Source organism: Ranitomeya imitator, chromosome 1 (genome assembly GCF_032444005.1).
Source record: "Ranitomeya imitator isolate aRanImi1 chromosome 1, aRanImi1.pri, whole genome shotgun sequence".
Lineage (NCBI taxonomy): Eukaryota > Metazoa > Chordata > Amphibia > Anura > Dendrobatidae > Ranitomeya > Ranitomeya imitator.
Window position 1 is genome coordinate 1,226,697,734 of NC_091282.1, and position 14,985 is coordinate 1,226,712,718.

At 42.8% G+C, this 14,985-nt stretch overlaps 1 protein-coding gene across 2 annotated transcripts in view; it reads right to left on the reverse strand.

The window, feature by feature from the left end:
• Window positions 1-5,767: 5,767 nt before the first annotated feature.
• LOC138657366 (shootin-1-like) overlaps window positions 5,768-14,985 on the reverse strand; it is a 50,091-nt gene continuing 40,873 nt past the window's right edge. The window contains exons 10-16 of one of the 2 annotated variants that reach the window (XM_069745111.1): window positions 14,192-14,345; window positions 13,849-13,990; window positions 11,523-11,584; window positions 11,204-11,295; window positions 9,499-9,561; window positions 8,884-9,052; window positions 5,768-6,173 (exon numbers count right to left, since the gene is read on the reverse strand). In XM_069745111.1, coding sequence (XP_069601212.1) covers window positions 6,076-6,173; window positions 8,884-9,052; window positions 9,499-9,561; window positions 11,204-11,295; window positions 11,523-11,584; window positions 13,849-13,990; window positions 14,192-14,345 — 780 coding nt within the window. In that variant the 3' untranslated portion in view covers window positions 5,768-6,075. The remainder of the gene's footprint in view (window positions 6,174-8,883; window positions 9,053-9,498; window positions 9,562-11,203; window positions 11,296-11,522; window positions 11,585-13,848; window positions 13,991-14,191; window positions 14,346-14,985) is intronic. The other variant, XM_069745110.1, reaches the window with a different exon arrangement.

The window sequence follows — 14,985 nt, forward strand, 5'->3', positions numbered from 1 at the left end:
GATGTGTGGCAGCGGCACTAGGAAAGTAGAGAGGATGGGGCAGTCAGGAGATGTGTGGCAGCAGTGGCACTAGCAAAGTAGAGAGGATGGGGCAGTCAGGAGATGTGTGGCAGCGGCACTAGGAAAGTAGAGAGGATGGGGCAGTCAGGAGATGTGTGGCAGCAGTGGCACTAGCAAAGTAGAGAGGATGGGGCAGTCAGGAGATGTGTGGCTGCAGTGGCAGCGGCACTAGCAAAGTAGAGAATTAGGATGGGGCAGTCAGGAGATGTGTGGCAGCGGCACTAGGAAAGTAGAGAGGATGGGGCTGTCAGGAGATGTGTGGCTGCAGTGGCACTAGCAAAGTAGAGAATTAGGTTGGGGCAGTCAGGAGATGTGTGGCAGCGGCACTAGGAAAGTAGAGAGGATGGGGCTGTCAGGAGATGTGTGGCTGCAGTGGCACTAGCAAAGTAGAGAATTAGGATGGGGCAGTCAGGAGATGTGTGGCTGCAGTGGCAGCGGCACTAGCAATGTAGAGAGTTAGGATGGGGCAGTCAGGAGATGTGTGGCTGCAGTGGCACTAGCAAAGTAGAGAATTAGGATGGGGCAGTCAGGAGATGTGTGGCTGCAGTGGCACTAGCAAAGTAAAGAATTAGGTTGGGGCAGTCAGGAGATGTGTGGCAGCGGCACTAGGAAAGTAGAGAGGATGGGGCAGTCAGGAGATGTGTGACTGCAGTGGCACTAGGTAAGTAGAGAGGATTGGGCAGTCAGGAGATCTGTGGCTGCAGTGGCAGTGGCACTAGCAAAGTAGAGAGTTCGGATGGGGCAGTGAGGAGATGTGTGGCAGTGTAGGGTTTGTAACAATAGCCCCAACAGAGACAGTACTATATTGATAACATGATGGACAGGGAGTAGATGCCAGGCTGAGCGTGGTTCAGTGGCTCTGGCATCCGCAGATAGACAACGGACAGTCAGGCAGACAAATGGTACTGCTGATTTATTCATTGGCATCAGCTGTTGCAGCATGTAAGGTTTTCTATATGGCTGCCTCGGCTGATTTTTGTAGCACTATCGTTGGCACAGACTGGCGGATGCCCAAATCTACACCAACAGCCCCCGTTACTACCTAGGATATACCTCTCTTACTTCAAATACTCGTACACATGCAGCGAACCCCCAAACACTAAAGTGGAGGCTCCAGACCAATAACTCAGGGAGCCAGTCCTTACTTTTGTTCTGCCATGCTGTAAAATCCCAGCTTTCTCAGGAAACGATGAAGCTAAGATAAAGCTCAGCAACCTGTAGCCAGTATTCCCTCTCCATCATTTATCCATAATTTTTTGTTGATTTTTTAATCAGCTATGTGCCATCGCAGCCATTTCTCTGGGTGACCGCATTGTCTTCCTCTTATCAGTATTGCTCATTTTCTGCCCCGTCTACCCGCAGAATGGCATTTAAATTTTTCAATATTTAAGCATCAGAAAAATATGTGTGAAACGCGTCGAGCCAGGTGGAAATGTCAAAGAACCTGCCACTCCGCATCTGAGTGATGCCTTCATTATTGACAAGCTGGAGAATAAACACGGCGTGATCGTTATTCATCGTGATCCCTCATTACTGTGAGCAAACAAGTCACCGGGGACCGTAGAAAAGCTCCCCCACATGTGTATCTGCTATTGATCAGCCCCATCAACACCATCAGAGCCTGTGATCGTCGCCTACGTGCCTCATCGGTGCACCGCATTGTGACAAATGCACAATATCCACATCTGACCACGCGTTTCACACTCTGATGGACATAAATGCAAAATAAATAGAAGAGAAATCTAAATCAAATCAATATTCGGCGATTGCTCTTCGCCTTCTTCAGTTCTTGTAGGTACTTGTCACTTGCACAATATCTGTAATTTCGTAGGGTTAAAGTCAGGTATACGAGTTCCCAATTGTACCAAATAGATGACCACAATCATCATTTTTACATGTAATTTGAAACAGAAACAGCTATGTAGGAGGCTTAAAACTGGGTGCGGAACAGACAAACTCTGCCATAAAGTTGAGGATGTGGAAAACAGTTTCATGTCACATATCATCTGCAACAAGACACAAAGTAGTTATATACTGTACCAGCAAGGTCTCTCCCAGGGAAAGATTTCACAGCAGACTGTTCAAGAAGAAGTGCTAAGAAATGGGCACACCGTTGAAGATCATAGATGTAGTGGTCAAAAAAGGAAACTTAAAGATGAGCAAATGTGGAATACTTGGTTGGAACAGAAGCCGTTTGTGAAGGGCTGGAGAGCTGCACAATAATGAGGGTCTTCAGGATCAGTGATGCACGGTGGAAGGTCCTGCCAGTTTGAGGCTTCATTTCAGCAAGTGGAGTTGTTGATTTGATCAGGATTAATGGTATCCTCAATGCTGAGAAGCCCAGGCAGATACTAATCCACCATGTAATGTCATCAGGAGGTGTCCGGCTCTACATGTGTCATAGTTTTATCGCCGACCCTGCAGTTGGGTTGATGCTCTGTCCGGCTCTCCTTTTGTCCCGGTATTAGCGCCAGCCCTGATGTTGGGTTGATGTCCTGTCCAGCTCTACATGTGTCGTGGTATTAGCACCGACCCCGCTTTTAGGTTGATGCCCTGTCCAGCTCTCCTTCTGACCAGTTTTTTGCTGTTGGGTTGATGCCCTGTCCGGCGCTCCTTGTGTCCCGGGATTACCACTGCCCCTGCTGTTGGGTTGATGACCTATACGTCTCTCCTTGTGACCCAGTATTAGCACCGGCCCTGCAGTTGGGTTGATGCCCTGTCCGGCTCTCCTTGTGTCCTGGTAATAGTGCCAGCCCTGCTGTTGGGTTGATGGCCTGTCTAGCTCTTCTTTTCTCCTGGTGTTAGCGCCGGCCCTGCAGTTGGGTTGATGCCCTGTCCGGCTCTCCTTGTGTCCTGGTAATAGTGCCAGCCCTGCTGTTGGGTTGATGGCCTGTCTAGCTCTTCTTTTCTCCTGGTGTTAGTGCCAACCCTGCTGTTGAGTTGATGCCCTGTCTGGCTCTCCTTTTGTCCCGGTATTAGCGCCGGCCCTGCAGTTGGGTTGATGCCCTGTCCGGCTCTACATGTGTCGCGGTATTAGTGCCGGCCCTGCTGTTGGGTTGATGGCCTGTCAAGCTCTCCTTGTAACCCGGTATTAGCACTGGCCCTGCTGTTGGGTTGATGCCCTGTCCGGCTCTACATGTGTCGCGGTATTAGTGCCGGCCCTGCTGTTGGGTTGATGGCCTGTCAAGCTCTCCTTGTAACCCGGTATTAGCACTGGCCCTGCTGTTGAGTTGATGCCCTGTTCGACTCTCCTTGTAACCCGGTATTAGCACTGGCCTTGCTGTTGGGTTGATGCCATGTCCGGCTCTTCTTGTGTCCCGGTATTAGCGCAGGCTCTGCTGTTGGGTTGATGCTCTGTCCAGCTTTCCTTGTGTCCAGGTATTAGGGCCAGCCCTGCTGTTGGGTTGATGCTCTGTCCGGCTCTTCTTGTGTCCCGGTATTAGCGCAGGCTCTGCTGTTGGGTTGATGCTCTGTCCAGCTTTCCTTATGTCCCGGTATTAGCACCGGCCCTGCTGTTGGGTTGATGCTCTGTCTGGCTCTCCTTGTGTCCTGGTAATAGTGCCAGCCTTGCTGTTGGGTTGATGCCCTGTCTTGCTTTCCTTATGTCCCGTATTAGCGCTGCACCTTCTGTTGGGTTGATGCCCTGTCTGACTCTCCTTGTGTCCTGGTAATAGTGCCAGCCTTGCTGTTGGGTTGATGCCCTGTCCGGCTCTCCTTGTGTCCTGGTAATAGTGCCAGCCTTGCTGTTGGGTTGATGCCCTGTTTTGCTTTCCTTATGTCCCGTATTAGCGCTGCCCCTTCTGTTGGGTTGATGCCCTGTCTGACTCTCCTTTTGTCCTGGTATTAGTGCCAGCCTTGCTGTTGGGTTGATGCCCTGTCCGCCTCTCCTTGTGTCCCGGTATTAGCGCCGGCCCTGATGTTGGGTTGCTGTCCTGTCCGGCTCTACATGTGTCGCAGTATTAGCACCGACCCTGCTGTTGAGTTGATGTCCTGTCCAGCTCTACTTGTATTGCAGTATTAGCACCGGCCCTGCAGTTGGGTTGATGCCCTGTCCGGCTCTCCTTGTGTCCTGGTAATAGTGCCAGCCCTGCTGTTGGGTTGATGGCCTGTCTAGCTCTTCTTTTCTCCTGGTGTTAGTGCCATCCCTGCTGTTGAGTTGATGCCCTGTCTGGCTCTCCTTTTGTCCCGGTATTAGCGCCGGCCCTGATGTTGGGTTGCTGTCCTGTCCAGCTCTACATGTGTCGCAGTATTAGCACCGACCCTGCTGTTGAGTTGATGTCCTGTCCGGCTCTACATGTATTGCGGTATTAGCACCGGCCCTGCAGTTGGGTTGATGCCCTGTCCGGCTCTACATGTGTCGCAGTATTAGTGCCGGCCCTGCTGTTGGGTCGATGGCCTGTCAAGCTCTTCTTTTCTCCTGGTATTAGTGCCAGCCCTGCTGTTGAGTTGATGCCCTGTTCGACTCTCCTTGTAACCCGGTATTAGCGCCGGCCCTGCTGTTGAGTTGATGCCCTGTTCGACTCTCCTTGTAACCCGGTATTAGCGCTGGCCCTGCTGTTGGGCTGATGCCCTGCCCGTCTCTTCTTGTGTCCCGGTATTAGGGCCGGCCCTGCTGTTGGGCTGATGCCCTGTCCGGCTCTTCTTGTGTCCCGGTATTAGGGCCGGCCCTGCTGTTGGGCTGATGCCCTGTCCGGCTCTTCTTGTGTCCCGGTATTAGGGCCGGCCCTGCTGTTGGGCTGATGCCCAGTCCGGCTCTTCTTGTGTCCCGGTATTAGGGCCGGCCCTGCTGTTGGGCTGATGCCCTGTCCGGCTCTTCTTGTGTCCCGGTATTAGGGCCGGCCCTGCTGTTGGGCTGATGCCCTGCCCGTCTCTTCTTGTGTCCCGGTATTATCATAGAAGGTGATTCTTTACTGTACTGGTAGTGAGAATATGGATTATTTCCTGTAAGAACAGATAAATTATTTTTTTTTTTTTACTGTAGGAACCGTGAGACTATGGATTTATTTTTCTATGGATTCTTTACTGTAGGAGCAGTGAGATTATGGATATTTACTGTAAGAGCAATAAATCTAAGTAGTCTTTCCTGTGTGAACAAGAAGATCATGGATTTGATTCTTTACTATAATAGCAGGGAAACAATGGATATTTTACTGTAAGAGCAGTGATATTGTGGATTCTTTACTGTATGAACAGTGGGACTATAGATTCTTTACAGTCCATGCAGTTTGATTGAGGATTCTTTACTGTGCAAGCAGTGAGAATGTGGTTTCTTTATTATAAGATCAGTGAGACTTTGGATTCTTTACTGTATGAACAGTAACACTATAGATTCTTTGCTGTACAAGCAGTGAGATTATGGATTCTTAACAGTAAAAGCAGTAAGAATGTGGATTCTTCATTGTAAGAGGAGTGAGACTATGGATATTTTACTGTAAGAGCAGTGAGACTGTAGAACACATCATGTTGTGTTGAAAAATTCATTCATCAAGTTCAAGAAGAGCCTGGACACTGCGCTACAAAGAACGTCTAGCGATGGGTCAATGATCCCGAAGTGGAGGCCATTTTTCTGCTTGGGAAGGTGTTTTCCACCTAATATGGAGCTTTAGCATCAGCCTCTTGTAGATCTAGACGGACAAGAATCCTAGGATCACTGTTTGGAGGGAATTGACTTCTTGTGCACACACTGCAGCCACAGATACACTACTGGTAATTATTACTGGGTGCATTTATTGTTGGAGGAGAATTAATCACAAAAATGTCAGATTTTTGTTCAGTCATTTGTGGTGGATACCAAAAGTAGATGGACCCTCTTAAACAACGGTGCCTCGGGCCCTGGATCAGCCGGGGGTCTCCGTGTCAGCAGATCCTTTAGTCCTGGGACAGATTTGTTCACTGTCATATTAGCTGCTCCACAGATCACAGATAACAAAGCATCAAAGTACAAGTCTCTCTGCAGCGTCGGTTGATGCCAATGTTCTTAGATCCGTGCTACTGCCATGTTACTTCTCCTGGCTTCTAACTTTCACACAGGTCCGAGGTCTTTGGATTCTGATTCTCAGAACTGGACTTATCCTCGTCATTCGATGGTGTCACATCTACAGGCGGAGAATCATCTGGAATCAAAGATAAATGTAAAGATAAAAGATAAATACGGTATACTACACAAATTATATATTATAAAAAATACATCTATAACTCCTACAAGACTGCTTTCTATATAAAAGAATATAATACTGCCCCTATGTACGAGAATATAACTACTACAATACTGCTCCTATGTACAAGAATATAACTACTATAATACTGCCCCTATGTACAAGAATATAACTACTATAATACTGCCCCTATGTACAAGAATATAACTACTATAATACTGCCCCTATATACAAGAATATAACTACTATAATACTCCTCCTATTTACAAGAATATAACTACTATAATACTGCCCCTATATACAAGAATATAACTACTATAATACTGCTCCTATGTACAAGAATATAACTACTATAATACTGCTCCTATGTACAAGAATATAACTACTATAATACTGCTCCTATGTACAAGAATATAACTACTATAATACTGCTCCTATGTACAAGAATATAACTACTATAATACTGCCCCTATGTATAAGAATATAACTACTATAATACTGCCCCTATGTACAAGAATATAACTACTATAATACTGCTGCTATGTACAAGAATATAACTACTATAATACTGCTCCTATGTACAAGAATATAACTACTATAATACTGCCGCTATGTGCAAGAATATAACTACTATAATACTGCTCCTATGTACAAGAATATAACTACTATAATACTGCCCTTATGTACAAGAATATAACCACTACAATACTGCTCCTATGTACAAGAATATAACTACTATAATACTGCTCCTATGTACAAGAATATAACTACTATAATACTGCCCCTATGTACAAGAATATAACTACTATAATACTGCTCCTATATACAAGAATATAACTACTATAATACTGCTCCTATGTACAAGAATATAACTACTATAATACTGCTCCTATGTACAAGAATATAACTACTATAATACTGCCCCTATGTATAAGAATATAACTACTATAATACTGCTCCTATGTACAAGAATATAACTACTATAATACTGCTCCTATGTACAAGAATATAACTACTATAATACTGCTGCTATGTACAAGAATATAACTACTATAATACTGCTCCTATGTACAAGAATATAACTACTATAATACTGCCCCTATGTACAAGAATATAACTACTATAATACTGCTCCTATATACAAGAATATAACTACTATAATACTGCCGCTATGTGCAAGAATATAACTACTATAATACTGCTCCTATGTACAAGAATATAACTACTATAATACTGCCGCTATGTGCAAGAATATAACTACTATAATACTGCTCCTATGTACAAGAATATAACTACTATAATACTGCCTCTATGTACAAGAATATAACTACTATAATACTGCCGCTATGTGCAAGAATATAACTACTATAATACTGCTCCTATGTACAAGAATATAACTACTATAATACTGCCCTTATGTACAAGAATATAACCACTACAATACTGCTCCTATGTACAAGAATATAACTACTATAATACTGCCGCTATGTACAAGAATATAACTACTATAATACTGCTCCTATGTACAAGAATATAACTACTATAATACTGCTCCTATATACAAGAATATAACTACTATAATACTGCTCCTATGTACAAGAATATAACTACTATAATACTGCTCCTATGTACAAGAATATAACTACTATAATACTGCTCCTATGTACAAGAATATAACTACTATAATACTGCCCCTATGTACAAGAATATAACTACTATAATACTGCTCCTATATACAAGAATATAACTACTATAATACTGCTCCTATGTACAAGAATATAACTACTATAATACTGCCTCTATGTACAAGAATATAACTACTATAATACTGCCCCTATGTACAAGAATATAACTACTATAATACTGCTCCTATGTACAAGAATATAACTACTATAATACTGCCGCTATGTGCAAGAATATAACTACTATAATACTGCTCCTATGTACAAGAATATAACTACTATAATACTGCCCCCTATGTACAAGAATATAACTACTATAATACTGCCCCCTATGTACAAGAATATAACTACTATCATACTGCCCCCTATGTACAAGAATATAACTACTATCATACTGCCCCCTATGTACAAGAATATAACTACTATAATACTGCCCCCCTATGTACAAGAATATAACTACTATAATACTGCTCCTATGTACAAGAATATAACTACTATAATACTGCCCCTATATACAAGAATATAACTACTATAATACTGCTCCTATGTACAAGAATATAACTACTATAATACTGACCCTATGTACAAGAATATAACTACTATAATACTGCTCCTATGTACAAGAATATAACTACTATAATGCTGCCCCTATGTACAAGAATATAACTACTATAATACTGCCCCCCTATGTACAAGAATATAACTACTATAATACTGCTCCTATGTACAAGAATATAACTACTATAATACTGCCCCTATATACAAGAATATAACTACTATAATACTGCTCCTATGTACAAGAATATAACTACTATAATACTGACCCTATGTACAAGAATATAACTACTATAATACTGCTCCTATGTACAAGAATATAACTACTATAATACTGCCCCATGTACAAGAATATAACTACTATAATGCTGCCCCTATGTACAATAATATAACTGCTATAATACTGCTCCTATGTAAGTATCAGAGCTTACTTTTCTCCGAGATTACTGTATTGGTTTCTGTCTTCTGGACACTGTCCGTCTTTTGAGGAATATCTACTATTCGACGACGTCTTTGTAACACTGACTCCAGCTCGCTTTCCTTGGCTTTTCGGCTCGTTCGCCGGCGGCTTGGTTTTCGAGTTGGTTTCCTCGCAGTGTCCTGATGGAGAAACGAAGGTCATTACTTTCTTAAAGAATTTTTTAGTGATTGTTCTATTCCTTAATACTTCAGTTAGGTTTAGAGCTGTTTGCAGATTTCTGCTGTTTTATTATTCAACCTGTTAGAGGGGCAATATCACAGTAATGAGACTTTGTACCTTTGATCTGGACCTCTGGGACCCCCCAATTTTGGGATTCATAAGTGCTCAGTCAGAATGGAGCAGGGGCCTCATTTGCTCTTCACCCCTTTGTTCATGAAGCAGATAGCCCTTGGATTATCAGGTGGTCCCTTTGACAATGGATGGGGGGAAGTGAACACATCCCCACTGCTACACAATGGGGGCGTTTTAGACTCCACTATTGCAGTTGACGGACATTGGCTACATTGGATATTGTCGGTCTGTCCCGATCCTGCAGATCTGTGGATCACTTCCACTTCACACTCACCATCAATATTCCTTGGAGCTGACAGATGACGCTCTTACGCTTGCTGGTCACCACAGCCTGATCCTGATGGAGCAAAAAAATAAACAAAATTAAAAAAATTGTAGCTATCAGTAAGAAAAAATAAATGACTTACAGACAAGTCAGAAGTGTCAGTAAGACCCCCCACCAATATCTCTGATCAAAACCTGATGTGTTCCAATCCAGAAAGTAATTCTAAAGGAATGTTGTCCCTTTCCAAAATTTTGGTAAAATTTTGTTTTTTAGTTTGTCTTTCTCGCGGTTCTATAATTTATACACATTAGTTTCGATTAGACATACTGTATTGGTGGGGGTCTTATCAAAACTCCGGACCTGTGTCTGACGCTTCCCAATCCTGAAAGTAATTCTAAAGGAATGTTGTCCCTTTCCAAAATTTTGGTAAAATTTTGTTTTTTAATTTGTCTCTCTCATGGTTCTATAATTGATGCACATTAGTTTCGATTAGACATACTGTATTGGTGGGGGTCTTATCAAAACTCCGGACCTGTGTCTGACGCTTCCCAATCCTGAAAGTAATTCTAAAGAAATGTTGTCCCTTTCCAAAATTTTCTAAAACTTTTAGTTTGCCTTTCTGATGGTTCTGTAATTGATACATTTTAATTTTGGTAAGACCCCCACCAAGATGTCTAAGTAAAACTCCGGACCTGTGTCTGTGACACGCCTAAGTCCAGAAATTAATTGTAAAGAAATGTTGATTGTCTTTTTCCAAAATTTTGGTAAAATTTTTTTTTTTTAGTCTGCCTTTCTGTAAGGTCTGCAATTGACACATTTTTTCTAATTATGAATGAGTGACAAGAATCCAGAATATTTCTTTGCACAGAACCAATAATGGTCCATTATCTCTGGAGTAAAGGAGTATTACCATGCAGAAGAAAGATTACTTAGGCAGACAGAGGACGGCCAGCCACCGGCACCACCCTATGGTGAGACGGACTGATGGGTCTGGATAAAATAACCCCATAGGCAGTGCATCGTTGGAGACCAGTCTGTCCTGCAGGACTGGTCTTACTGGAAGGACGGGCACCATGTTTACCAAAGCAGAGGAGACACCCTGCTCCGAAAAAGTTCTGTATTCAGTGATTCATTAATGCTTTTGTGTCCTTTTTTCCTAGTTTTGGTGTTTTTAGTCTGTTTTTCATTTGTGAAAAATTCTTCTAATTTGCTCTTTTTTTTTAAGTTATTTTTTTCTATTCACCAATGCGATTGTGATTTTTGTTGCCTCAATGTTTCTGGCCAATTAGTTAATTGTGACTTTTTAAAAAGTGGCAACATTTTTTATGCAAGTTCCCCTGAATTGATTTTTATGGACACCTGAAAGTTTTTAAGCTATTTTTGTGATACTTTAGCAAAATAGGCCACATTTTGCCATAACAAGGTTGAAATAAAGTAAAATTGCATTTTTTTTTACTTAACTAAAAAATGGATGGACCACATGCGCTATGGTGAAGAATTTGGCAAAAAAAAAATACAAAAATAAACGAATATCACAACGCAAAAAAAAAAACTGACGTAAAAGACTCGTAAATGATAAATCAGGCCCCAGTGTCTCTACTAGTTCTCCACCTCTGGACTTTTTGCCCATGGGGGCTCGAAGCTCTGGGTGGGTGACACTGATTAGTTAGGATTATGAGATTGTGGAGAGGAGGTAACGATGATGAAGATGAACCTTTCTGTTATTCCGAGCCGGCCTCAATACCACTCCGGTCTTGATTCTTTCCATCATTTCTCGTACTGCGTCCGCTCTGACGTCAGGGTCACCTGCCGATACAATAACTTCATATGAGCGGGACAGAGAATGGCAACGCTACCAGGGCACAGAGTAGAGAATCCAGGCAAGAGCCACAAACCCGCTAACATCACAAACACGTCCGCTATATCGAGACGGTCATGCATCTGAGTTCCCCATGACTGTGCCCAGAGCACAAGCTCCATACTGGTCACATATTGACCACCGCAGGACATCTTCTAAAGCCATCATTGCTTACCAGTCACTGGTGACCCCTCGGACTTGCGCTGCCCTCGCCTCTGTTTTATAATTGCCAGGGGGCTGTATGAAAAATAAACATTCTTTACCAATATGTCACCATTAGGCTTAGTTCACATTTATCAAAAACATTCAAAACATGAAATTATAACTTCTTTTATATGGAAGGTCTCCATCAAGAGGTCCTCATGAATCCCTTTGATAGGTGATTTACACCTGGACATAGTGCTCAGGAATAGTGATGAGAGAATAGCATTGTTGCTCGAGTTTTCCCGAGCACGCTCGGGTGATCTCCGAGTATTTGTTAGTGCTCGGAGATTTAGTTTTCATCGCCTCAGCTGCATGATTTGCAGCTGCTAAACAGCCTGAATACATGTGGAAATTCCATAACAAACAGGCAATCCCTCCATGTATTCAGCCTGTCTAGCAGCCGTAAATCATGCAGCTGAGGCAATGAAAACTAAATCTCCAAGCACTAACAAATACTCGGAGATCACCCGAGCGTGGTCGGGAAAACCTGAGCAATGTGTATAGTCGCTCATCACTACTCAGGAACAATGTAAAACCAGCCTCAATGCAAGTGAAGTATGGAGTAGATATTAAGATTGAGATAAAAATAAGGGGCCACTGAAGATCCCAAAATAGTAGAGGGAATACAGTTGTGCTCAAAAGTTTACATACCCCGGCAGAATTTTTACTTTCTTGGCCTTTTTTCAGAGAATATGAATGATAACACCAAAACCTTTTCTCCACTCATGGTTAGTGGTTGGGTGAAGCCATTTATTGTCAAACTACTGATCAAAAGTTCACATACCCTGGTGATTTTGGACTGAGAACATGCACAGAAGTTGACTCAGATGGGTGTGAATGGTTACTAAAGGTAAAATCCTCACCTGTGACCCGTTTGCTTGTAATCAGTGTGTGTGCATAAAAGCTGAGTGAGTTTCTGGGATCCAGACAGACTCTTGCATCTTTCATCCAGCCACTGATATTTCTGGATTGTGAGTCATGAGGAAAGCAAAAGAATTGTCAATGGATCTATGGGAAAAGGTAGTTGAACTGTTTAAAACAGGAAAGGGATACACAATGATATATAAGGAATTGATAATGCCAGTCAGCAGCGTTCACACTGTGATTAACAAATGGAAAATCAGGGGCTGTGTAAAAACAAAACCACGGTCAGGCAGACCAACAAAAATGTCGTCCACAACTGCCAGAAAAGTTGTTTGGGATGCAAAGAAAAAACCCACAAATAACATCAGCTGAAATAGAGGACTCTCTGAAAACTAGCGGTGTGGCTGTTTCAAGATGCACAATAAGGAGGCACTTGAAGAAAAATGGGCTGCATGGTCGAATCACCAGAAAAAAGCCATTACTGCGCAAATGCCACAAAGTATCTCGCTTACAATACCCAAAACAGCACAAAGACAAGCCTCAAAACTTCTGGAACAAAGTAATTTGGTCTGATAAGACCAAAATTGAACTTTTTTAAATGTTACTTTTGGAGAGAGGTCAATCAGGCCTATGATGAAAGGAACACCATTCCTACTGTAAAGCATGGAGGTGGATCACTGATGTTTTGGGATGTGCGAGCTACAAAGGCACAGGAAACTTGGTCAACATTGAAGGAAAGATGAATGCAGCACGTTATCAGCAAATACTGGAGGCAAATTTGCACTCATCAGCCCAGAAGCTGTACATAGGACGTTCATTCTAACATGACAACAATCCAAAACACAAGGCCAAGTCAACCTGTCATTGGCTACATCAGAACAAAGTGAAGGTTCTGGGGTGGCCATCTTAGTTTCCTGACCTCAGTATCATTGAGCCACTCTGGGAAGATCTCAAGCACGCAGCTCATGCTAGACAGCCCAGGAATTTACAGGAACTGGAGGCTTTTTGCCAAGAAGAGTGGGCAGCTTTACCAGCTGAGAAAATAAAGAACCTCATCCACAAGTACCACAAAGGACTTCAAGCTGCCATTGATGTTAGAGGGGGCACTACACTGTATTAAGAAATGGGGTGTGTGAACTCTTAATCAGGGTCATTTGGATGTTTTGGGTTGTCATTATGATTTAAAAAGAGAAAACACAGTAGTCTGACAATAAATGGCTTCACCCAACTACTAACCATGAGTGGAGAAAATGTTTTGGTGTTATCATTTATATTCTCTGAAAAAAGGCCAAGAAAGCAAAAATTCTGCCGGGTGTGTAAACTTTTGAGCACAACTGTATATAGAGCAAATGTAGAACTTTTATGAGTTCCCACATCTCTAAAGTCCTCAGACAGCACTGCCAATCCAAGGACCCAACATGGTAGAGCCTTACTCTTCAGGAGCCTTGATAAGAGGGAAAGCAGGTGGCGGTGGTGGCGGTGGTGGAGGAGGAGATGCCGGCAGTGAGACAGGTGCTGCCACCATTGAGATGGCCGATGCCTCATTTCTCTGTAGTTTTTCTTCCAGGGATTTAACTGCAAGTAAACACATTGCTCATTGACAAGGTGAAATCCATGCCAGGACCTGGTCGTTCCATACTTCTGAATGCCATGTAGATATGATTTGTTGAGTTTTCCTCCAGAAGAAGCTGGAGACACATCACTAGATAAATGACAGATCGGTTTCTGGTAAGTCTAGCTATCTGGAGGACATTAGATAACCACTCTCCTCCATACCTTTTTCTTCAAGGAGTGTGCAATTCTCCTTCGTCGCTTTCAGCTCTTCTTCTATCTGACTTTTTTCTGTGTTTACGACATTCAAGCTTTCCTTGGCTGCGAGAAATTCTTCTTGAGTTGGCCTTTCTGATAGTTTCAACTCTAAGCTTGCTACCTGTCAAAAATAAGGAAGGAAACAAAGAGATTTTACTCCTACTCCTCCTGAACCAAGACACCTGTGATGGTGTGATATGGTGTGTGGGGTATAATTCTGTCTTAGTTCTTATTTTTACCGATTGTAGGAGTGTTGTTTTGTTGCTCTGTATCATTCTGTGTATCCTCTCTAATGTGACGGCACAGAATTTAATCTTAATTACCCAGATGTCTATTTTCAGTCGGTGAAAAACCATAGACTGTTGTGATATCAGCTTTAAAAGTTTACTGTTGATATTTTTGAATGGCCGCTGTTTGCCTCTTATATCAGCTCCTACAGGGTATCGTCTGCTATCTTTGCAAGAAAAAGTCACAAGATCATTGAACAATGAACATCTGATAATATGTTGACCATTGACCATTGTGTGTTACCCTGTGGCTTGTTGACCTGCAGAGCAGAAGACAAACTAACAGTGTGAGATGAGCCCCTGCCACCTCCCCTGTGACCTGTGGATGAAGACCTGAAACACAAATGTGGGTATAAAGAGGAATTTTAAGATCCTGTGTGGGATGCTGAAGCTACGGCAAACATCCCAGAGAAAAACCTGGATTGCCTTGGAAATACTGTTGGAGGAGCCCTATCGGAGACGTATCTGGAACCC